The following is a 25,441-nucleotide window of genomic DNA, read 5'->3' as shown; positions in this document are numbered from 1 at the left end:
CCAGTTGAGGACCCCCGGAATGAATACTGCCGATATGGCTGGCAGATGGCGTTCCGCCCACTGAAGAATCCTTGACACTTCCATCATCGCCATGCGGCTTCGAGTGCCACCTTGATGATATATGTACGCCACTGTGGTGGCGTTGTCCGACTGTAATTGAACAGGCCTGTTTTGTATGAGATGCTGGGCCAGGTTCAGAGCATTGAACACCGCCTGCAATTCCAGAATGTTTATCAGGAGGAAAGACTCCTCCCTGGTCCACCGACCATGAAGAGAGTGTAGCTCCAACACGGTGCCCCAACCCCGTAGACTGACATCCGTCGTCAGAAGGACCCAGTTGGACCCAGTTGGAGATCCAGAAGTGACGACCCCTGCTCAATCGATGGTCCTGTAGCCACCAGATCAGTGACCGATGAACCTCCGGAGACAAGGAGAGCATGTGAGACCTGTTCCGGTGAGGCAAGCCATCCCACTTGGCAAGAATCAGCTTCTGCAGAGAGCGGGAATGAAATTGAGCGTACTCTATCATGTTCTAGCTTGAACTTTCTTATCACCCTGGGGCCTAGTACTTGTATCGCTATGAGGCCTAGTACTTGTATCGCCGAGTGTATTCACACTCGCGGGCGAGAGAGGAAGCATTGAATTCTGTCCTGAAGGTTCAGGACCTTCTCCTGAGACAAGAACAACCATTGGTTGTGAGTGTCCAACAATGCCCCCAGGTTCACCATGCTCTGAGCAGGGACCAGGGAAGATTTCTTCTAATTGATGAGCCATCCGTGGGCTTGCAGAAACCGGACCGTCAGATCTAGATGACGGAGAATTTCTGGGGGAATTCGCCAGGATCAGCAAGTTGTCCAGATACGGTAGGATCCTGACACCCTGACGGCGGAGTAGGGCCGTCATTACTGCCATGACCTTTGTGAATACTCGCGGAGTCGTGGTCAATCCAAAAGGTAAGGCCTGAAATTGATAATGGAGGTTGCCAATAGCAAACCGTAGGTATTGTGATGCGACATGGCAATAGGAATATGGAGGTAAGCATCCCTTATGTCCAGGGAGACCATATAATCCCCGGGCTTCAAAGCCAGAACAATAGAGCGAAGAGTTTCCACACGAAACTTGTTGACCCTCACAAATTTGTTCAAGGACTTGAGGTTGAGAATGGGCTGGGAGGAACCATTCGGTTTCGGGACTAGAAACACTAGGCACTGGCACTACCACTCCTGTGTCCAGGAGGGACTGTACCACCAAATTAAGAGTTTTCGCCTTCACCTGATCCGCAGGGACATTTGTCAGGCAAAATCGATGAGGGGGACGATTCTTGAAGGATATGGCTTATCCGTGACGACTTCCCTTACCCAGGCGTTGGAAGTGGTCTTCAACCATACCTGGGCAAACCCTAGAAGTCGGCCTCCCACCCTGGGATCCCCCAGGGGTAGGCCCGCTCCATCATGCTTTGGAAGCAGGCTGACGGGCAGCCCAGGCACGTTTAGGTTTGGGCTTAGTGGTTTTGGAAGTGCGAGCCTGTTTCGGGTACACCTGATCCTTCGCTTTACCTGGAGGTTGAAAGGAACGAAAAGAAGTACTCTTAACCTTCGGGACCAAAGGAGCAGTACTAGGTAGACACGCAGTCTTAGCTGAAGCTAAGTCAGTAACAATCTTGTTGAGATACTCACCAAAAAGGATGTTTCCCTTAAAAGGGAGTACCTCCAGGGTTTTCTTAGAGTCCAGATCCACAGACCAGGACCATAACCAGAGAATCCGGCGAGCCAGAATGGACGTAGTAGAAGCCTTGGCCGCCAGAACACCGGCATCAGAAGCCACCTCTTTAATGTAATGAGAGTGTCACGAACCTCGGGCAGCGGCGACCGCGCTTGTCCCTGCGGGTGGCCTGGTCTGCCCGGCGCCTCTCTTCCCCTGTCAGTCTCCGGCTTCAGCGGCGGGTCGGCGCTGCTCTCCGGCGGCTTCCCGGAAGCAAGGGCGCCGCCATCACAAGCAAGGGCAAGGAGGCGGAGCAGGTCTGACGTCACCTGCCTGCTCCGCCAATCAGGCTAGGGCGGGGAATTTAAAATCAGATACCAGGCAGAGATCCGATGCCTGAGTATCTTCGTTTCTCCTGTGGAAGCTATGATCCAGAGCTCCCTCGTCCCTGCAAGCATCCTGTGCTTCCAAGCATCCTGTCCCTGCAAGCATCCTGTGCTTCCAAGCATCCTGTGCCTACAAGCAACCTGTGCTTCCAAGCATCCTGTGCCTACAAGCAACCTGTGCTTCCAAGCATCCTGTGCCTACAAGCACCTCCGTGCCTCCAGTTACCTCCGTGTCTCCAAGCACCTCGTGCCTCCAAGCACCTCCGTGCCTCCAAGCACCTCCGTGCCTCCAAGCACCTCGTGCCTCCAAGCACCTCGTGCCTCCAAGCACCTCCGCGCCTCAAGCACCTCCGTGCCTCCAGTTACCTCCGTGCCTCCAGTTACCTCCGTGCCTCCAGTTACCTCCGTGCCTCCAAGCACCTCCGTGCCTCCAAGCACCTCGTGCCTCCAAGCACCCCGTGCCTCCAAGCACCTCCGCGCCTCAAAGCACCTCCGTGCCTCCAGTTACCTCCGTGTCTCCAAGCACCTCGTGCCTCCAAGCACCTCGTCCCTCCAAACACCTCGGTGTCTCCAAACACCTCCGTGCCTCCAAGCACCTCCGTGCCTCCAAACACCTCCGTGCCTCCAAGGGTCTCCCAGCACTCCCTGTACTCCCAGTACCTCAGTGCCTTCAATACCACAGTGTCTCCAATATCTCAGTACCCCAGCCTTCATTATTTCTACAAGTCTTGTCTTACAGGAGACCTACAAGAATTCCTCTGGGCCTCCCGCCTGCCGTCTTAGTTCTGCATGAGGAAGACCTACATCCGGCCATCTCTACTACGACCCAGTGGCGGTTCCTCTTCCCGGTCATCGGAAGAAGCCCCGAGTCCACAACACTCCCAAACCAGGTCAGTGATAGTATACTCAGGCCTCATGGACTCGGGGGATCGGAACACGGACTCTAGTGCCATCCAGAACCTGGCTTCTCGAGTGCAAAGTCAGGAAGCAGCACAAGGTCAGGTGATGCAGTACCTCCAGCAGTTGTCCGGGCGTCTGGATCAGATTCAGGCGTCTCTGGCCTCAGTAATTCCGGCTCCTGTTCCAGCAGTCGCACCAGTTGCCGTTGCCAGCAATGTTCAACCATCGGCCGGTGTCACTCCACGCCTTCAGTTGCCTACTCCGTCCCGCTATAATGGGAATCCCAAAAATTGTCGTGGTTTCTTGAACCAGTGCGAGGTACATTTCGAGCTACTTGCACACAACTTTCCTACAGACCGGTCCAAGGTAGCATATATTATTTCTCTGTTGGAAGGTTCTGCTTTGGATTGGGTGTCTCCATTATGGGAACGATCTGATCCCATGGTTTCCAACTACACCAACTTCATCTCGTCCTTTCGAAGGATTTTCGACGAGCCCGGCAGAATGACCACTGCTTCTTCCGATTTGCTCCGTGTTCGGCAGGGCGCCCGTTCCGTGGGCCAGTACGTGGTTCATTTCCAGACCATTGCTTCCGAACTACGCTGGAATAATGATGCCCTGAGAGCTGCCTTCTGGAACGGTCTTTCCGACCGGCTGAAAGACGAGCTGGTTACTAGAGATCTGCCGGATCCATTAGAAGATTTGATTTCCCTTTGCGTCAAGGTGGATCTTCGGATGCAGGAGCGTGGAAGAGAACGTAACCGTTCGGATCGTTCCAGGTTCCGGAATCCTACTCCTAGGCCGGTGGCCTCACCTAGCTCAGATGAGCCCATGCAAATTAACCGCTCCCGACTGTCTCCGGAAGAACGACAGCGTCGTCGTGAGGGTAAACTCTGCCTTTACTGTGGAGCCGCAGATCATTTTCTTAAATCTTGTAAAGTCCGTCCGGGAAACGGGCAGACCTAGCTTGTTCCGGAGGAGTCAAGCTGGGAGTTACGACAAAAGCTTCTCCAACTTCGGACTGCTTGCTTCCAGTAACTCTAGTCTCCAATTCAGTCTCCAGGTCTTGTGAAGCCCTATTGGATTCCGGAGCTGCAGGGAACTTCGTTTCTTCCTTCTGTGCCCAAAGTTTGGGTTTAAAGTTACGGCCTATCGAGCGGCCAATTTCACTGACGGCTATCAACGGGACTAGAATTTCCAAAGGTCTCATAATGTGGCGCACGGGGCCAGTTAAGCTGCGGGTCGGGGCTCTACATCAGGAAGATTTGGAACTCTTGGTAATCCCAGAAATGCCCCATGATCTGGTTCTTGGAATGCCTTGGCTGAAAAGTCATAACCCCCACATCGATTGGAAGTCGTCACAAATTCTGTCCTGGAGTTCCTTTTGTCACACTAATTGTCTTACTCCTGTTTGTCCGCTCCGTGTTACCTCCAAAACGGATGAAGAGCACATTCCGGAGGCATATCAAGGGTACAAGGACGTATTTTCGGAACAAGCTGCTGACCTGTTACCACCTCACAGGCCTTGGGACTGCCCTATTGACCTTGTCCCAGGGAAGACGCCACCTCGTGGTCGCACATATCCTCTGTCTCTTCCCGAGACTCAAGCCATGTCGGAGTATATTAAGTCCAATATGCTCAAGGGATTCATTCGCCCCTCTTCCTCCCCTGCTGGTGCAGGCTTCTTTTTCGTGAAGAAAAAGGACGGGGGGTTGAGACCATGCATCGACTACCGCGGCCTAAACGACATTACTATTAAGAATAAATACCCCTTGCCACTAATCACAGAGTTATTTGATAGGGTTCGTGGTGCCCGCATTTTTTCAAAACTCGACTTGAGAGGAGCTTATAATCTTATACGCATCCGAGAGGGGGATGAATGGAAGACTGCCTTTAATACCCGAGATGGGCATTACGAATACTTGGTGATGCCGTTTGGTCTTAGTAATGCTCCCGCGGTTTTCCAGGGATTCGTCAACGAAATCTTTCGTGATATGCTGTATCAGAGCGTTGTGGTATATCTGGACGACATACTGATTTTTTCCAAGAATCTTGTCGAACACAGGACTCAAGTCAAAGAGGTGCTACACCGTTTACAAGAGAATCATCTCTACGCCAAGCTTTCCAAATGTACCTTTGAAGTAACATCTATTCCGTTCCTCGGTTATGTCATCTCGGGGACGGAGCTTCGCATGGATCCGGAAAAGTTGTCGGCCATTCGTGATTGGACTCAGCCTCTTTCCCTGAAAGCAATACAAAGGTTCCTGGGCTTTGCGAACTACTACAGGAAATTCATTAAAGGTTTCTCCACCATTGTTGCACCCATTACTGCCCTGACGAGAAAGGGTTCTAATCCTAGTTTGTGGCCTCCGGAAGCCATTGTAGCTTTTTCTCGCTTAAAGTTAGCTTTCACGACGGCTCCAGTTCTCCAACAACCAAATTTCGAGGAACCCTTCTTCTTAGAAGTTGATGCATCTTCAGTCGGGGTGGGGGCTGTCCTCTCCCAGCATTCCTCTGATAAGAAATTACATCCGTGTGGCTTCCACTCTCGTAAATTCTCTCCAGCCGAACGAAATTACTCTATTGGAGACCAGGAACTCTTGGCAATCAAATCTGCCTTGGAAGAATGGAGATATCTTCTAGAAGGGGCTAAACATGTGTTTACCATCTACACGGATCACAAGAATTTACTGTACATCAAATCCGCACAATGTTTGAATCCTCGCCAGGCGAGATGGGCACTTTTCTTTTCCCGATTCTCGTTCATTATCAAGTACCGTGCCGGGACTCTCAATATTAAAGCAGATGCGCTTTCCCGTTCACAGGTTCCCACAGACGAGGATGAACCTCCGGAGCGGGGTTTAATTCTGAATCCAGTTTCTGTCTCTGCTGCTTTAACTACTCCAGCTCCTCCTCCTGGAAGAATGTCCGTACCAGCTAGATTCCGCCCAGGAATACTACGGTGGGTCCATAACTCCAAGTTTTCCGGTCATCCCGGCGCTCAGAAGATGTACAAGTTTCTGCAAAGGTCTTACTGGTGGAACACCATGAGGAAGGATGTACAAGATTGCGTTAATTCATGTCCCCAATGTACACAACATAAATCTCCTCGTCTGCCTCCTGCAGGGTTACTTCGTCCTCTGCCTATCCCTGTGAGACCCTGGACTCACATTTCCATGGACTTCATCACTGACTTGCCCTGTTCCAAGGGTTGCAACACCGTTTGGGTTATCGTTGACCGTTTTTCGAAGATGGCACACTTTGTGCCCTTGACTGGTCTTCCGACAGCACCGAAACTGGCTCTATTGTTTATCCGAGAACATTTTCGTTTGCATGGGTTGCCACAAGAGATTGTTTCTGACCGTGGAGTACAGTTCACCGCCAGGTTTTGGAAAGCCCTTTGTTCAACTCTACACATTAAACTTAAGTTTTCGTCGGCTTATCATCCCCAAACAAATGGACAAACGGAACGAGTCAATCAAGATCTAGAGACTTTTCTTCGGTTGTATCTCTCTCCTTCACAGGACAACTGGGTGGAGTTGTTGCCTTGGGCGGAGTTTGCCCATAACCATTTGTTTCATTCTTCCACTGGGGAATCACCATTTTTCGTCAACTACGGGTTCCATCCCCGTGTTCCGGAATTTCCAAGCCTTCCGATAATAGAGGTTCCTGCTGTAGCGTCCACTCTACGACACTTTGGACAAATTTGGAGAAAGGTTCATGCTAATCTTAAGCAGGTTTCTGTTCGGTACAAGTTCTTTGCAGATAAGAAACGGCAAGCCGCACCTCAATATAAAGTTGGGGACAGGGTATGGCTGTCCACACGGAATCTCCGGTTGAAGGTGCCCACCATGAAATTCGCTCCAAGGTTCATCGGTCCTTACCCTGTGCTACAAGTCTTAAATCCTGTGGTCTGTAAACTGGGTTTGCCTGCCCATCTTCGCATACCTAACGCCTTCCATGTTTCTCTACTCCGTCCCCTCATACTGAATCGATTCCACTCAGCACTCCCAAGGCCAACGTCCGTAGTGGCAGAAGCTGGAGCGGAGTTTGAAATCAAAGCTATTCTGGACTCTCGTTATCTTCATAAAAAATTACAGTACTTGGTGGACTGGAAGGGTTATGGACCTGAGGAGAGAAGTTGGATTGGGGCTACTGAAGTAACGGCTCCTCGTCTGATTCGGATCTTCCACTCCAGACATCCGACTAAGCCCGGGAAGTGTCCAGGGGCCACTCCTGGAGGAGGGGGTACTGTCACGAACCTCGGGCAGCGGCGACCGCGCTTGTCCCTGCGGGTGGCCTGGTCTGCCCGGCGCCTCTCTTCCCCTGTCAGTCTCCGGCTTCAGCGGCGGGTCGGCGCTGCTCTCCGGCGGCTTCCCGGAAGCAAGGGCGCCGCCATCACAAGCAAGGGCAAGGAGGCGGAGCAGGTCTGACGTCACCTGCCTGCTCCGCCAATCAGGCTAGGGCGGGGAATTTAAAATCAGATACCAGGCAGAGATCCGATGCCTGAGTATCTTCGTTTCTCCTGTGGAAGCTATGATCCAGAGCTCCCTCGTCCCTGCAAGCATCCTGTGCTTCCAAGCATCCTGTCCCTGCAAGCATCCTGTGCTTCCAAGCATCCTGTGCCTACAAGCAACCTGTGCTTCCAAGCATCCTGTGCCTACAAGCAACCTGTGCTTCCAAGCATCCTGTGCCTACAAGCACCTCCGTGCCTCCAGTTACCTCCGTGTCTCCAAGCACCTCGTGCCTCCAAGCACCTCCGTGCCTCCAAGCACCTCCGTGCCTCCAAGCACCTCGTGCCTCCAAGCACCTCGTGCCTCCAAGCACCTCCGCGCCTCAAGCACCTCCGTGCCTCCAGTTACCTCCGTGCCTCCAGTTACCTCCGTGCCTCCAGTTACCTCCGTGCCTCCAAGCACCTCCGTGCCTCCAAGCACCTCGTGCCTCCAAGCACCCCGTGCCTCCAAGCACCTCCGCGCCTCAAAGCACCTCCGTGCCTCCAGTTACCTCCGTGTCTCCAAGCACCTCGTGCCTCCAAGCACCTCGTCCCTCCAAACACCTCGGTGTCTCCAAACACCTCCGTGCCTCCAAGCACCTCCGTGCCTCCAAACACCTCCGTGCCTCCAAGGGTCTCCCAGCACTCCCTGTACTCCCAGTACCTCAGTGCCTTCAATACCACAGTGTCTCCAATATCTCAGTACCCCAGCCTTCATTATTTCTACAAGTCTTGTCTTACAGGAGACCTACAAGAATTCCTCTGGGCCTCCCGCCTGCCGTCTTAGTTCTGCATGAGGAAGACCTACATCCGGCCATCTCTACTACGACCCAGTGGCGGTTCCTCTTCCCGGTCATCGGAAGAAGCCCCGAGTCCACAACACTCCCAAACCAGGTCAGTGATAGAGAGGATGTGACAATATACGCAAGACATTGTCTAGCATTATCAGAAAAAAGGTATAAATAGCTTTTAAGCAAACCTCCACACGCTTATCCGTCGGTTCTTTCACAGAGGTGACGGTAGTTACCGGCAGAGCAGAGGACACCACCAGCCGAGCCACTTGCGAATCCACCGGCGGTGGCGTTTCCCAGTTTTTACTTAACTCTGCAGCGAGAGGATAGCGAGCCAGCATCTTCTTGTGAGGTGTGAAGTTATTTCCTGGATTTTCCCAGGATTCCTGACGTATATGTCAACTAAGTGGTCAGAATGAGGTACAGTAAAACTTGTTTAGTAACCTTTTGACATTTAAATCTATCGGTTTCTTAGAGGTAACAACAGGTTCTGGGTCATCATCAATTTGAAGAATCAGCCTGATAGCCTCTAACAGGTCAGGAACATCCACCTGTGAAACAGATTCCCCATCAGAAGCATCTGGATCAGTGTCTGAGGGGTCAGTATACACGCCATCCTCATCAGACGAAGTGTCTGAAACATGAGTGGATTGTGAGGAAGTAATGGCCCACTTAGAGGATCCCTTGGTCTTAGGCGGGCAAGGGTTATTAGGCTTGTTTGTTCAGTGAGTGATTCAATTGCTGTAACTGAGTGGACAGGACATTTGCCCATGGCGGATCAACCGCAGGGACAATATGTGGCTGTACAGGCACGTGAGGTCCCATAGGGGGCGTAAGTCTAGTTACCAGCGTATTTAGTAAGTAGAGAAAGTAGCCCAAGGTGGGTCATTATGTACCCCCGTTGCTACAACCCTACTGGGGGGTAGGGAACCACCCGGAACCTGAACCCTCCGCTGCTATGTTTTCCTCTAATGCGTCTATGACATCACCACCGCGCATTGCGAGATCAGCCGCAGAACCGTCGCCCCTTGAAGCTGACATGATATGAAAGCGTAAACCACAGGCAACACAGTACAATATCAACAGTATAATACCTTACCATGAACCCCCTGTACAGTGTGATATCACAACAGAGGATTCAAGAGGTATATAGTCATACCTCCCAACTGTCCCGATTTTGGCGGGACAGTCCCGTTTTTCACGGTCTGTCCCGCTGTCCCACCCGCGGGTCGCAGTGTCCCGTGAGTAGGGGGGCAGTTGGGAGATCCCTGCCTGTCACTTGCTGCTCTGAGGAGAGCAGCGGTGAATAGACGCTGTGCACATGCGCACAGCATCTATTCCCCGGCAGAGAGGGACAGGGGGCATGGCCAGCAGCTCTCCAGCGCTGTCCATGCCCCCATAATGACGAAAATGGGGGGCGTGGCTTGGGATCGCGGCACTTGCCGTGAGGTCATGCCCCCTTTTTGATAGGCCACGCCCCCTAGTTTCAGGCGTGCGCCGACGTCCCTCCTTGCCTTCCGGCAAAGTTGGGAAGTATGTATAGTGACTGAAAATCACAGTGAAAAATACAAAATAAGTATATCCTGTGAAACACCTATATCAAATAATAACCCTGACTCACTTAGCCCCCCTCAGGGTGCAGAATATAGGGATAGCAATCTGAGTGAGATACACAAAGTAGAAATCACGCAGCAGCTATATGCATACACACAGCGTCGCGTGTAAATTGCAGAAATTATGACAAACAATAAAACTGCACTGGACTAGCAATACTAAGTAATACCAAGTAAAGCTAAATAGACTTATAGATATATCAATGAACAGTAAAGACTGGATGTATATCACTGGGTACTTGTACTACATAACCCTGACTTAATGCACTGTTTCTTAACTAACACTGTCAACAGACTTGTAGAATACTTAAGTGTCCTGTAAAATGCACAGACGCTGATAATGCAGGCGGCTTTACAGAGGAGGCTTTGCCCATACAGTCCCAGGATCAGCTCAGCATGTGAAGATGGTGCCCAAACGCTGACAGGGAGTGAGGGAGAGAGAGATGCAGCACCAGCGCGGGAACATTTACTCTTAATAGCGCCCTGGGGCTGGGGGAGGGGCTACAGGTCAGAGCCTTATCCCCCTGCTGGACTTCACCACCAGGTACTGTGGGTCATAGTAAAATGGTTTTTAGTAAAACCGACCTGTACTCCTGCCCTGGTGGTCTAGTAGGGTCCCTGTACCAACACAGTGTCCACGCCAGCACGCACGCACGGCCCGCCTCCTAATGGCCCACCTGGGGGACCCTCTTACCTCCTCCCTAGATGCGGCCACAGGATCCCGGAGAGCTGCAGTGAGTGTGTGTGCCTGACCTGCCGAACCGGAGCCCTCCGCTGTAAATACCCGGCAACCAGGGCGCGGGAGTATACACCGCCGCCGGGGGAGGTGATGGAGCTGTAGCAGGAGATGATAGAATGACATCTAGCACTAAGAGTGCCTATGCTGCAGCCCTTGAAGTCTTCTATCTTCACTTTAAAAAGCTCTTTCAGGGCTATAGGGTTATAGGGTCTGCGGCGCTGAGCATCTTGGGAACAGTCAAAGCTTTTAGCCTGTTGGTGCCTCGGATCAAGATCCTGCTCTACACCCCCGATGTTATCCCTGTGGAACCCAGTGTATCCCACTGCAGAAATGGGAAAATGCAAGTGCACACTCCAAACATTAAGCTTACTACAGTTCTTTGCGCTTAGAGTGTGCACCTGCATTATACAGTTTTTTTTATCCGCTGCATGCATGAGCGTATGGCTAAATGTGCATTTTTAACTGCTATAAGGTTTGTCTCCCTCATACTAGGGAAGAAAATAAGGCAATCCTTAATGTCCATGACTTTATGCAACATAGTAAAAGAAAATATTACAGAGATATGCACACAGGTGGGGTTATATAAAATAAGTAATCACAGTATAAATTTAGCAGCAAACTGGCCGAAAACATGTCCCCCTGTGTGCAGCGCTAACATTGGTCCTCAGTTCCTCTCTGATCAAGAAGCTAGCGTGGGGCTGATGCAGAAATTACTCAGAGGGGTATTGGTGTATTTGGTTTCCCTCTGGAGTAGGGAGGTTGAATTGATGTTATCAAGGTAGAGGGTGTTCATAGAGCTCATGTTGGTAATAATGTTAGTGTGTTTATGGTGGAGTTTCAGAGATTAATGGAGAATGATAATGACAGGTGGTAAATGAACAAGGAGGATAAGAGGGGTGTTAATGATTGATGGATGGATTTCCTCAGTAAGTCACACTCAATGTGCTGCACATACTAATTGTATACACATTTATGAACTGAAAAGAGCTTCCAGTACACATTAAAAAAGAAAGAAAAATGGTTAGTTTCATGATTAATGTCCTAATAAATGTCACTGTATGACCCTTAAGTACTGAATCATGATGTATAAAGCCAGACAGTATAACAGACACTAACTCCATTTTGTAGACATACTGTAATGCAAAAAAAGGAAAACGAACATTAATAAATTAAAACTTAAACATTTGTAATAAGATTTTACTTACCGATAAATCTATTTCTCGTAGTCCGTAGTGGATGCTGGGACTCCGTAAGGACCATGGGGAATAGCGGCTCCGCAGGAGACAGGGCACAAGAATAAAAGCTTTAGGATCAGGTGGTGTGCACTGGCTCCTCCCCCTATGACCCTCCTCCAAGCCTCAGTTAGAATACTGTGCCCGGACGAGCGTACATAATAAGGAAGGATATTGAATCCCGGGTAAGACTCATACCAGCCACACCAATCACACCGTACAACTCGTGATCTGAACCCAGTGAACAGTATGATAGAACGAAAAAGAGCCTCTGAAAAGATGGCTCCCAACAATAATAACCCGAATTTTTGTAACAATAACTATATACAAGTATTGCAGACAATCCGCACTTGGGATGGGCGCCCAGCATCCACTACGGACTACGAGAAATAGATTTATCGGTAAGTAAAATCTTATTTTCTCTGACGTCCTAGTGGATGCTGGGACTCCGTAAGGACCATGGGGATTATACCAAAGCTCCCAAACGGGCGGGAGAGTGCGGATGACTCTGCAGCACCGAATGAGAGAACTCCAGGTCCTCCTCAGCCAGGGTATCTAATTTGTAGAATTTAGCAAACGTGTTTGCCCCTGACCAAGTAGCTGCTCAGCAAAGTTGTAAAGCCGAGACCCCTCGGGCAGCCGCCCAAGATGAACCCACTTTCCTTGTGGAATGGGCTTTTACCGATTTTGGCTGTGGCAGGCCTGCCACTGAATGTGCAAGCTGAATTGTACTACAAATCCAACGAGCAATCGTCTGCTTAGAAGCAGGAGCACCCAATTTGTTGGGTGCATACAGGATAAACAGCGAGTCAGATTTTCTGACTCCAGCCGTCCTGGAAACATATATTCTCAGGGCCCTGACCACGTCAAGCAACTTGGAGTCCTCCAAGTCCTTAGTAGCCGCAGGTACCACAATAGGTTGGTTCATGTGAAATGCAGAAACCACCTTAGGTAGAAATTGAGGACGAGTCCTCAATTCTGCCCTGTCAGAATGAAATATTAAGTAAGGGCTTTTATATGATAAAGCCGCCAATTCTGACACACGCCTGGCTGAAGCCAGGGCTAACAGCATCGTCACCTTCCATGTGAGATATTTTAAATCCACAGTGGTGAGTGGTTCAAACCAATGTGACTTTAGGAAACTCAACACAACATTGAGATCCCAAGGTGCCACTGGGGGCACAAAAGGAGGCTGTATATGCAGTACCCCTTTTACAAATGTCTGAACTTCAGGTACTGAAGCCAGTTCTTTTTGGAAGAAAATCGACAGGGCCGAAATTTGAACCTTAATGGACCCTAATTTTAGGCCCATGGACAGTCCTGTTTGCAGGAAATGGAGGAAACGACCCAGTTGAAATTCCTCTGTAGGGGCCTTCCTGGCCTCACACCACGCAACATATTTTCGCCAAATGCGGTGATAATGTTTTGCGGTTACATCCTTCCTGGCCTTGACCAGGGTAGGGATGACTTCATCTGGAATGCCTTTTTCCTTCAGGATCCGGCGTTCAACCGCCATGCCGTCAAACGCAAACGCGGTAAGTCTTGGAACAGACAAGGCCCCTGCTGGAGCAGGTCCTTTCTTAGAGGTAGAGGCCATGGTTCGTCCGTGAGCATCTCCTGAAGTTCCGGATACCAAGTCCTTCTCGGCCAATCCGGAACCACGAGTATAGTTCTTACTCCTCTCCTTCTTATGATTCTCAGTACTTTTGGTATGAGAGGCAGAGGAGGGAACACATACACTGACTGGTACACCCACGGTGTTACCAGAGCGTCCACCGCTATTGCCTGAGGGTCCCTTGACCTGGCGCAATATCTGTCTAGTTTTTTGTTTAGACGGGACGCCATCATGTCCACCTTTGGTTTTTCCCAACGGTTCACGATCATGTGGAAGACTTCTGGATGAAGTCCCCACTCCCCCGGGTGAAGGTCGTGTCTGCTGAGGAAGTCTGCTTCCCAGTTGTCCACTCCCGGAATGAACACTGCTGACAGTGCTATCACATGATTTTCCGCCCAGCGAAGAATCCTTGCAGCTTCTGCCATTGCCCTCCTGCTTCTCGTGCCGCCCTGTCTGTTTACGTGGGCGACTGACGTGATGTTGTCCGATTGGATCAATACCGCCTGACCCTGAAGCAGGGGTTTCGCTTGACTTAGGGCATTGTAAATGGCCCGTAGTTCCAGAATGTTTATATAAAGAGATGTTTCCATGCTTGACCACAAGCCCTGGAAGTTTCTTCCCTGTGTGACTGCTCCCCAGCCTCTCAGGCTTGCATCCGTGGTCACCAGGATCCAATCCTGAATGCCGAATCTGCGGCCCTCTAGAAGATGAGCACTCTGCAACCACCACAGGAGGGACACCCTTGTCCTTGGTGACAGGGTTATCCGCTGATGCATCTGAAGATGCGATCCGGACCATTTGTCCAGTAGATCCCACTGAAACGTTCTTGCATGGAATCTTCCGAATGGAATTGCTTCGTAAGAAGCCACCATTTTTCCCAGGACCCTCGTGCACTGATGCACTGACACCTGGCCTGGTTTTAGGAGGTTCCTGACTAGCTCGGATAACTCCTTGGCCTTCTCCTCCGGGAGAAACACCTTCTTCTGGACTGTGTCCAGAATCATTCCTAGGAACAGAAGACGTGTCGTTGGAATCAGCTGCGATTTTGGAATATTTAGGATCCACCCGTGCTGACGTAACACTACCTGAGATAGTGCTACTCCGACTTCTAACTGTTCCTTGGACCTTGCCCTTATCAGGAGATCGTCCAAGTAAGGGATAATTAAGATGCCTTTTCTTCGAAGAAGAATCATCATTTCGGCCATTACCTTGGTAAAGACCCGAGGTGCCGTGGACAACCCAAACGGCAGCGTCTGAAACTGATAATGACAGTCTTGTACTACAAACCTGAGATACCCTTGATGAGAAGGGTAGATTGGGACGTGGAGATAAGCATCTTTGATGTCCAGAGACACCATATAGTCCCCTTCTTCCAGGTTCGCTATCACCGCTCTGAGTGACTCCATCTTGAATTTGAACCTTTTTATGTAAGTGTTCAAGGATTTCAGATTTAAAATTGGTCTCACCGAGCCGTCCGGCTTCGGTACCACAAACAGCGTGGAATAATACCCCTTTCCCTGTTGTAGGAGGGGTACCTTGATTATCACCTGCTGGGAATACAGCTTGTGAATGGCTTCCAGAACTGCCTCCCTGTCGGAGGGAGACTTTGGCAGAGCAGACTTCAGGAACCGGCGAGGGGGAAACGCCTCGAATTCCAGTTTGTACCCCTGCGATACTACCTGTAGAATCCAGGGATCCACTTGCGAGTGAGCCCACTGCGCGTTGAAATTCTTGAGACGGGCCCCCACCAAGTCTGAGTCTGCTTGTAAAGCCCCAGCGTCATGCTGAAGACTTGGCAGAAGCAGGGGAAGGCTTCTGCTCCTGGGAAGCGGCTGCATGGTGCAGTCTTTTTCCCCTTCCTCTGCCCCGGGGCAGAAAAGAGTGGCCTTTTGCTCGCTTGTATTTATGGGAACGAAAGGACTGAGTTTGAAAAGACGGTGTCTTTTTCTGCTGATGTGAAGTGACCTGGGGTAAGAAGGTGGACTTTCCAGCCGTTGCCGTGGCCACCAGGTCCGAAAGACCAGCCCCAAATAACTCCTCCCCTTTATACGGCAATACTTCCATATGTCGTTTGGAATCCGCATCCCCTGACCACTGACGCGTCCATAACGTTCTTCTGGCAGAGATGGACATAGCACTTACTCTTGATGCCAGGGTGCAAATATCCCTCTGTGCATCACGCATATATAGTAATGCATCCTTCAAATGCTCTCTAGTTAACAATATATTGTCCCTATCCAGGGTATCAATATTTTCAGTCAGGGAATCCGACCACGCGACTCCAGCACTGCACATCCAGGCTGAAGCGATTGCTGGTCGCAGTATAACACCAGTATGTGTGTATATACTTTTTAAGATATTTTCCAGCCTTCTATCAGCTGGTTCTTTGAGGGTGGCCGTATCAGGAGACGGTAACGCTACTTGTTTAGATAAACGTGTGAGCGCCTTATCTACCCTAGGGGGTGTTTCCCAACGTGTCCTAACCTCTGATGAGAAAGGATATAGTGCCAATAATTTATTAGAAATTAGCAGTTTTTTGTCGGGAGAAACCCACGCTTTATCACACACCTCATTCAATTCATCTGACTCAGGAAAAACTATTGGTAGTTTTTTCACCCCCCACATAATACCCTTCTTAGTGGTATTTGTAGTGTCAGAAATGTGCAATGCCTCCTTCATTGCCGTGATCATGTAACGTGTGGCCCTACTGGACATTACGTTCGACTCATCACCGTCGACACTAGACTCAGTATCTGTGTCTGGGTCTGTGTCGACCCACTGAGGTAACGGGCGTTTTAGGGCCCCTGACGGTGTCTGAGACGCCTGGACAGGCACTAATTGATTTGCCGGCTGTCTCATGTCGTCAACAGTTTTTTGCAAAGTGCTGACATTATCACTTAATTGTTTAAATACGATCATCCAGTCAGGTGTCGACTCCCTAGGGCAGGCCTGGCCAACCTGTGGCTCTCCAGCTGTTGTAAAACTACAAGTCCCATCATGCTTTGCCACAGTTTTGCTATTAAGGAATGGTAAAACTGTGGCAGGGCATGCTGGGATGTGTAGTTTCACAACATCTGGAGAGCCACAGGTTGGCCAGGCCTGCCCTAGGGGGTGACATCACTAACGCAGGCAATTGCTCCGCCTCCACATCATTTTCCTCCTCATACATGTCGACACACACGTACCGACACACAGCACACACACCGGGAATGCTCTGATAGAGGACAGGACCCCACGAGCCCTTTGGAGAGACAGAGGGAGAGTCTGCCAGCACACACCCAGCGCTATATATATATATATATAGGGATAACCTTATATAAGTGTTATTCCCTTATAGCTGCTGTTTATATTGTCATTTGCTGCCAATAGTGCCCCCCCTTCTCTTTTTTACCCTGATTCTGAAGCAGGACTGCAGGGGAGAGTCAGGGAGCCGTCCTTCCAGCGGAACTGTGAGGGAAAATGGCGCTTGTGTGCTGAGGAGATAGGCTCCGCCCCTTCACGACGTCCTTATCTCCCGCTCTTTTGTGTAAAAATGGCAGGGGTTAAAATACATCCATATAGCCCAGGAGCTATATGTGATGTATTCTTTTGCCACCTAAGGTATTATCATTTATATTGCGTCTCAGGGCGCTCCCCCCCCAGCGCCCTGCACCCTCAGTGACCGGAGTGTGAAGTGTGCTGAGAGCAATGGCGCACAGCTGCGGTGCTGTGCGCTACCTTAGTCTGAAGACAGGATTGTCTTCTGCCGCCGATTTCACCGGACCTCTTCGTCTCTTCTGGCTCTGTAAGGGGGACGGCGGCGCGGCTCCGGTGACCCATCCAGGCTGTACCTGTGATCGTCCCTCTGGAGCTAATGTCCAGTAGCCTAAGAAGCCCAATCCACTCTGCACGCAGGTGAGTTCGCTTCTTCTCCCCTTAGTCCCACGATGCAGTGAGCCTGTTGCCAGCAGGACTCACTGAAAATAAAAAAAACTAAATTAAACTTTTATTCTAAGCAGCTCAGGAGAGCCACCTAGCCTGCACCCTTCTCGTTCGGGCACAAAAAATCTAACTGAGGCTTGGAGGAGGGTCATAGGGGGAGGAGCCAGTGCACACCACCTGATCCTAAAGCTTTTATTCTTGTGCCCTGTCTCCTGCGGAGCCGCTATTCCCCATGGTCCTTACGGAGTCCCAGCATCCACTAGGACGTCAGAGAAAATAATTTTAATAGATCAATGGCCTGGTTGGAAGCACACATATCATACTCATTCATTATATATATTTTGTTTCCAAAAACTGTACAAGAACGGAATGTGAAATGCTACAATATTAGTGTTATATGGAACATATGTTATGTCCTGAATGAAGGCAGCATGCATGTACTGTAACTGTACCACAGCATGAAAGTTATGTGCTATGACTGTACCATAGCATGTAATGTATGTCTTGTGCTGGATGAAGGCAGCATGTATGCGTCGTGACTGTACCATGGCATGTATGTTATGTGCCAGATGAAGGTAGCATACATGAGCTGTGACTGTACCATGGCACGTATGTTATGTGCTGTGACTGTACCATAGCATGTATGTTATGTGCCGCATGAAGGCAGCGTGCATGTACCTTAACTGTACATTATGTATGTTATGTGTTGTGACTGTACCATAAGCATGTATGTCAGTTGCTGTATGAAGGCAGCATGCATGTACTGTAACTGTACAACAGCATTTTATGTACTGTAACATAGCATGTATGTTATGTGCCAGATGAAGGTAGCATACATGAGCCGTGACTGTACCATGGCACGTATGTTATGTGCTGTGACTGTACCACAGCATGTATGTTATGTGCCGCATGAAGGCAGAATGCATGTACCTTAACTGTACGTTATGTATGTATGTTATGTGTTGTGACTGTACCATAGCATGTATGTCAGTTGCTGTATGAAGGCAGCATGCATGTACAGTAACTGTACAACAGCATTTTATGTACTGTAACATAGCATGTATGTTATGTGCCAGATGAAGGCAGCACACATGTACTGTAACTACCATAGCATGTATGTTATGGGCTGGATGAAGGCAGTATGCCTATGCTGTGACTGTACTATAGCGTGTATGTTATGTGCTGTGACTGTACCATAGCATGTATGTTATGTGGTGTGACTGTACTATAGCATGTATGTTATGTGCTGTGACTGTACTATAGCATGTATCTTATGTGCTGTGACTGTACTATAGCATGCATGTTATGTGCTGTGACTGTACTATAGCATGTATGTTACGTGGTGTGACTGTACTACAGCATGTATGTTATGTGCTGTGATTGTACCATAGCATGTATGTTATGTGCTGTGACTGTACTATAGCATGTATGTTATGTGCTGTGACTGTACCATAGCATGTATGTTATGTGCTGTGACTGTACTATAGCATGTATGTTATGTGCTGTGACTGTACCATAGCATGTATGTTATGTGCTGTGACTGTACCATAGCATGTATGTTATGAGCTGGATGAAGGCAGCATGCACACACTGTGACTGTACTATAGCATGTATGTTATGTGCTGTGGCTGTACCATAGCATGTATGTTATGTGGTGTGACTGTACTATAGCATGTATGTTATGAGCTGGATGAAGGCAGCATGCACACACTGTGACTGTACTATAGCATGTATGTTATGCGATGTGGCTGTACCATAGCATGTATGTTATGTTGTGTGACTGTACTATAGCATGTATGTTATGTGCTGTGACTGTACTATAGCATGTATGTTACGTGGTGTGACTGTACTATAGCATGTATGTTACGTGGTGTGACTGTACTATAGCATGTATGTTATGTGGTGTGACTGTATTATAGCATGTATGTTATGTGCTGTGACTGTACTACAGCATGTATGTTATGTGGTGTGACTGTACTATAGCATGTATGTTAAGTGGTGTGACTGTACTATAGCATGTATGTTAAGTGGTGTGACTGTACTATAGCATGTATGTTACGTGGTGTGACTGTACTACAGCATGTATGCTATGTGCTGTGACTGTACTATAGCATGTATGTTATGTTATGTGCTGTGACTGTACTATAGCATGTATGTTATGTGCTGTGACTGTACCATAGCATGTATGTTATGTGCTGTGACTGTACCATAGCATGTATGTTATGAGCTGGATGAAGGCAGCATGCACACACTGTGACTGTACTATAGCATGTATGTTATGTGCTGTGGCTGTACCATAGCATGTATGTTATGTGGTGTGACTGTACTATAGCATGTATGTTATGAGCTGGATGAAGGCAGCATGCACACACTGTGACTGTACTATAGCATGTATGTTATGCGATGTGGCTGTACCATAGCATGTATGTTATGTTGTGTGACTGTACTACAGCATGTATGTTATGTTGTTATGTGCTGTGACTGTACTATAGCATGTATGTTACGTGGTGTGACTGTACTATAGCATGTATGTTATGTGCTGTGACTGTACTATAGCATGTATGTTATGTGCTGTGACTGTACTATAGCATGTATGTTATGGGCTGGATGAAGGCAGTATGCATATGCTGTGAGTGACTGTACCATAGCAGCCTTGGCATCGCGGGTGAACATGAACTGGCCAATGCGCTGCTTCTCCTCGGGCTGCACACACCGGGCACACAGCAGCCACTCAGCACGGCCAGGGCACCAGCGGCCGCAGGGAAATGCCCACCTGGCCCTCTCCATAGTCAGACGTCCCCACAGAGGCGGCATTTAGGTACTATACTACACGGCGGCCATCCCTCTCCAATCACACCAATCATGGCGGCCGATCACTTCTCATTCAATCACCCTCCGCCGGCGACTAAATACACCGATTAATCTATATTTCCACAGGAAGCAGTTTGCTAATGTTAAGGAAAAGAATTTGTCGTGGCTTTTTCTTTTAATAGGGAGGCTTCAGTACACAAAATCTATACTGTACGGCCGGCGGCCATTTTCTCGGAGCTCACTGTTCTTCAAACTAAAAAAAAAAAAAATCCACTATTTTGCAGCTGTGTGCAGTCTCACGAGTTTTTTATTTTTTATTTCACCCAGCTTTATTTAAACGTTTGTCTAGTAATGCAGTAACAGAAGGGGCACATTACTAAAGAATTATACCATAACCTCCAACTGTACCTTTTTAATAGGTACAGTACCTTTTTTTATGGTCTGTACCGATTTTTGGCTCTCCAAACTTCCATTAAAAGTTGTACCTATTTTTATGTGTAAAATGTTGGAGGGTATGTTATACAAACTTTAATTTTCAAATATTAACTAACTATTTCAGAGGTTCCTAAAATCGGTCCTCAAGGCATCCTAAAGGTACATACACAGTCTTTGCCCAGCATGTATGCATAGCGATGATCGCTGACATCGCTGGGCTGAAAAGCGCTCAGTGCATACACACTGAGCGCTTTCCCCCCCTGCTCAGCGATGTCAGTGGGGGTGAGCGGCTTTCCATAGCAGGACACTATGCAAAGCCGCTCACCCCGCCGTTCATCTACTGGTAATACCAGTAGATGAACAGCGGCCTCCAGCGATGAAGCGGGCGCGCGCATCAGCGCTCATCGTTTGGCCATACACACTGGGAGGCTTTGAGCTGAAAGCAGCTCAACACACCAAAATTGAGGTGCTTTCAGCTCAAAATCGCCCAGTGTGTATGGGCCTTAACAATCCAGGTTTAAAGGATATCCCTACTTGAACATAGGTGACTTTTAATTAGTACCTTAGTCTATTTGATTTAATCATCTGTGCTCAACCATTGACAGCTTTAAACCTGGACTGTTAGGGTGCCTTGAGGACCAAGTTTGGGAACCACAGCACGATTTAATTCGCACTCTCTTTCTTTGGGGGGTATTCAATTAGCCGCTAATTTTCGGTTGGCCGAAAATTGCTGCGAAAACGCCTTTTGCGAGTATGCGCACTCCCGTTTTTCAACCTATTGAATTCCAAACTGGTTTCACATGAAAATTCTTGCAGTGAAAAGTGTAGGTGAAAATGGGGTAATCAGCCTGTACCACAAAAAATGCTAAACTAACATAATATAATAAAAGAGAAGTGTATTAGAGATCACATTAAAGAGTTTTTGGGGACTTACATTTTGTGAAATGACTGCTATATGCATTTTTTTTTTAAATGCAAAAAAAATAATAGAAAACAATTTTTTAGTGCAAAATAAATGCTCTCATTAAATTTGGGGTACATGAAATGGGTATAAGTATATATTTGGGTCATTTTAGGGTACTTTAAAAAAAAGTGGAAACAGACCGATTACTCCCACCTGCAAGCCTAAAAACACCTGTCCCGCTCATAAAGCACCACAATATACCTGTCCCATACCTTGAACCCCTATTTCCATCACATTGTATTTTTTCACCCCAAAAATGACATCATTACTGCCCAACTAAAAAATAATTAAAAACTTCAACGTGCCTAATTAGTCATTAAAGGGGGTGTCCCAGGGGTTCTGTACCATCTCCAAACATCGCTACCTTAAAATAGGGATATTTCCCAACTTTTCACCTGCTCAGAGTAGGTGAGGTGAAATTTGCAAAAAAATGATCACCGATAAATTTTCACGAATAATTGAATAGGCTGTAATCACGATTCACGGGAAAAGTCCGTTATCGCAGCTAATTGAATACCCCCCTTTCTCTGTCTCTCTGATCTATTCTCTGGAGCAGCAGAGATAATTGTATTAAAAGTGTGGAAAGGTGTACATCAGGAATTCCCAACTTCGGTCCTCTAGGCACTTTAACAGTCCAGGTTTTAGTGATATCCATGCTTGAGCACAGGCGACTTTTAATTAGTACCTTAGTTATATTGATTTAACCATCTGTGCTGAAGCCTGGATATCACTAAAACCTGGACTGTTATGCTGCTTTCAGATCGCAAATGCCGGATCCCACCCGGTAAGAGAAACGTGTCCTTACCGGGTGGGATCCGGCATTTGCGCTCCTTTGCTGGCTTTCCGACCCGGCAAGATACCGGGTCGGTTGCCATAGCAGCGGGGGGCGCAGCAGCAGCAGGGGCGGGGGTGGAGGCGGCGCTGTGAGATGAGCTCATCTCCTGCGCCGCCTCTCCCTATGCTGTGAATGGGAGCCGTGTTGCATCGGAACGGCTCCCATTCACACTGCACCAGACCCGGTATTCAACCCGGTAATAACCCTTCTTTTTTACCGGGTCGAATTACCGGGTCAGGCGACCCGCTAATTCAGCAAAGGAGCTTTCACATCGCACACTGACCCGTTTCGACACGGCATATTGCCGTGTCGATACCGGGTTATTTGTGCGATGTGAAAGGGTTATTAGTGTGTCTTGAGGACTGAGGTTGGGAATGCCTGGTGTACATACTCACTGCATCACTTATAGGGGGTCATTCCGAGTTGATCGCTCGCTGACGATTTTCGCAGCGCAGCGACCAGGTGAAAAAACTCCAATGCACACGCGCGCCGTATGGGTACAAAGCCCTTTGTGCTTGTACTCAGGTTCTAGCAAAGTTTTCCTTCACACTGACGGCCGCAAGAAGATTGACAGGAAGGGGGCGTTACTGGGTGTCAACTGTCCGTTTTCAGGGAGTGTTTGCAAAAACGCAGGCGTGTCTGAAAAAACGCAGGCGTGGCTGGGCGTTCACTGGGCGGGTGTACGACGTCAAATCCGGACACGAATAGGCTGAAGTGATCGCAAGCGCTGATTAGGTTCAGAGCTACTCTGAAACTGCACAAACTGTTTTTGCAGAGCTCGGCTGCACAAGTGTTCGAACTTCTGCTAAGCTACAATACACTCCCCAGTGGGCGGCGGCATAGCGTTTGCATGGCTGCTAAAACTAGCTAGCGAGCGATCAACTCGGAATGACCCCCTTAGCGCTACTGAACAGGACCTTTCTTGTACAGTTCTTTGGGGCTTTAAGTATGTTGAAAAATGGCTTAATGTTATTATTATTAATTAAAGTTTATTATTATTATTATTATTATTTATTAATGGTTTATTTATTTGTGGGAAATCTTTCCCAAAAACAGCAGTTTTCAGATGATTCCTGCAAGAATTAATTGTTCCCCAAGTGGATGAAGGGGTTACCGCATACATGTCAACTTCCTGGCTATCTCCTCTGGCAATGGGCAACCAGGTTGGCTCATCTGGGGCATATTTCAGGAAAGGTGGCTGGCCGGTAGGCGTGATGACACAATAAAGTCATTGTGGCCTCGCCCCCCCCCCCCCCCCCCCACTACACATTGCTACAATTTCCGGCATTGTGAAGTGGTGGTGCCACAATGACGCGATTCAGCGTGAATTGTGTCATCGGCCACCCGGGCCATCCACTTTTACTGGTTAAGGTGGTGGAAGGCTCCGGGACACATGCCCACTCTCCTGGGCAGCTGGGAGCGCTACCTGATTTTTGGGAGCCATTCCAGGGGAATAGGAAGTATGTGTTACGGCAAGATATATCAGATATCTGCTGCTCTTTCTCAGTTTTCAATTACAAATGCAGCCCCCATAGATTTCCATGGGGACTGACAAACCTTGAAATGTACCGAACTGTGAAAGCTAGGTTTCTGGAGCAAGATCCATACTTGCCATATATGCAGACTGTCCCTTCCTAGTGGGAGCAGCCAGGTGGTAGGAGGTGCGAGGTGCTGTGGTTCGTGTCATCAAACTGCCTGGACAATGGACTTGTAGGAAACTTTCCTATTCTTGCCTACTTTCCTGGAGTCCAGGACAGCCATCTGTGAATAGGAAATTATGGCTAGGTGCCAATAGCTTATGTCCTCTTTAGATTTGCTGAAATACAGCCCCAAAGTTGCAAGGAACCTCCACCATGCTTCATTGTTGCCTGCAGACACTCATTATTGTACCACTCTCCAGCCCTTTGGCAAACAAGCTGCCTTCTGTTATAGCCAAATATTTTCACATTTTGACTAATCAGTCTAGAGCACTTGCTGCCATTTTTTTGCACCTCCGTTCCTATGTTTTCGGGCATAGTTGAGTCGCTTGGCCTTGTTTACACATCGAAGGTATGGCTATTTAGCCGCAATTCTTCCATGAAGACCACTTCTGGACAGACTTCTCCGAACAGTAGATGGGTGTACCTGGGTACTATTGGTTTCTGCCAGTTTTTAACTGATGGCACTGCTGGACGTCTTCCGATTTCAAAGGAAAGGAAGCATGATGTGTTTTTCATCTGCACTAAGTTTCCTTGGCAGATAACTGCATCTATAGTCCTCAACATTGCCCGTTTCTTTGTGCTTCAAAGCCGAGAAATACAGGCAGGTACTTATCCATCATGCAGTACCATCAGGGAGGCATCTGATCAGCTCCAAATTTAGTCTGCATCAAGACAAAGACCCCACACATACAGCCAATGACATTAGGAACTATCTTCAGCGTAAAGAACAAGGAGTCCCGATAGAGATGATATGGCCCCCACAGAATCCTGATCTCAACATTATCGAGTCTGTGATCAGTTTTCCAAGATGTTTGGAACAACCTCCCTGCAGAGCTCCTTCAAAAACTGTGTGCAAGTGCACCTAGAAGAATTTATGCTGTTTTGAAGGCAAAGGGTGGTCACACCAAATATTTATTTGATTTAGATTTCTCTTCTGTTCATTCACTTTGCATTTTGTTAATTTATAAAAAAAAACTATTAACACTTCTATTTTTGAAAACATTTTTACTCTACAGCATTTTTCCACACCTGCTTTAAACTTTTGAACAGTATTGTGTATACATGGTAAATACTGATAGTACAGTATTAGGCAGCAGGGCCCACCGTGAGTTTCCCTTGTACCCTGTGGACCAGTCCGACTGTGTCTCCACTGTATAGTGGCCAGTGGTGCAAGTATAAAAAATGTCTTATAGGTACTGTGTGCGTGCGCCAAAGGCACGCGCGTCAAAAAATGGCGTGGCCAATGAAAATAGGGGCATGATACACATATGGGGGGACCAGATACACATAGGACCTCAATAGTGCC

At 48.5% G+C, this 25,441-nt stretch overlaps 1 protein-coding gene across 4 annotated transcripts in view; it reads right to left on the bottom strand.

Moving 5' to 3' along the window:
• The window catches only part of AASDHPPT (aminoadipate-semialdehyde dehydrogenase-phosphopantetheinyl transferase), a 128,005-nt gene that overhangs the window by 95,923 nt on the left and 6,641 nt on the right, over window positions 1-25,441 (bottom strand). Inside the window, exon 1 of one of the 4 annotated variants that reach the window (XM_063951567.1) lies at window positions 20,034-20,397. The exons of 1 other annotated variant lie outside the window; for it this stretch is intronic. In XM_063951567.1, coding sequence (XP_063807637.1) covers window positions 20,034-20,204 — 171 coding nt within the window. In that variant the 5' untranslated portion in view covers window positions 20,205-20,397. Of the gene's footprint in view, window positions 1-20,033; window positions 20,398-25,441 lie in introns of those variants that run through there. 2 more of the 4 variants (XM_063951565.1, XM_063951566.1) reach the window with 2 other exon arrangements.

Source organism: Pseudophryne corroboree, chromosome 2 (assembly GCF_028390025.1).
Source record: "Pseudophryne corroboree isolate aPseCor3 chromosome 2, aPseCor3.hap2, whole genome shotgun sequence".
Taxonomy (NCBI): Eukaryota; Metazoa; Chordata; class Amphibia; order Anura; family Myobatrachidae; genus Pseudophryne; species Pseudophryne corroboree.
Note: the sequence above shows the minus strand (reverse complement) of the source record. Positions and strands in the feature narration are given on the sequence as shown.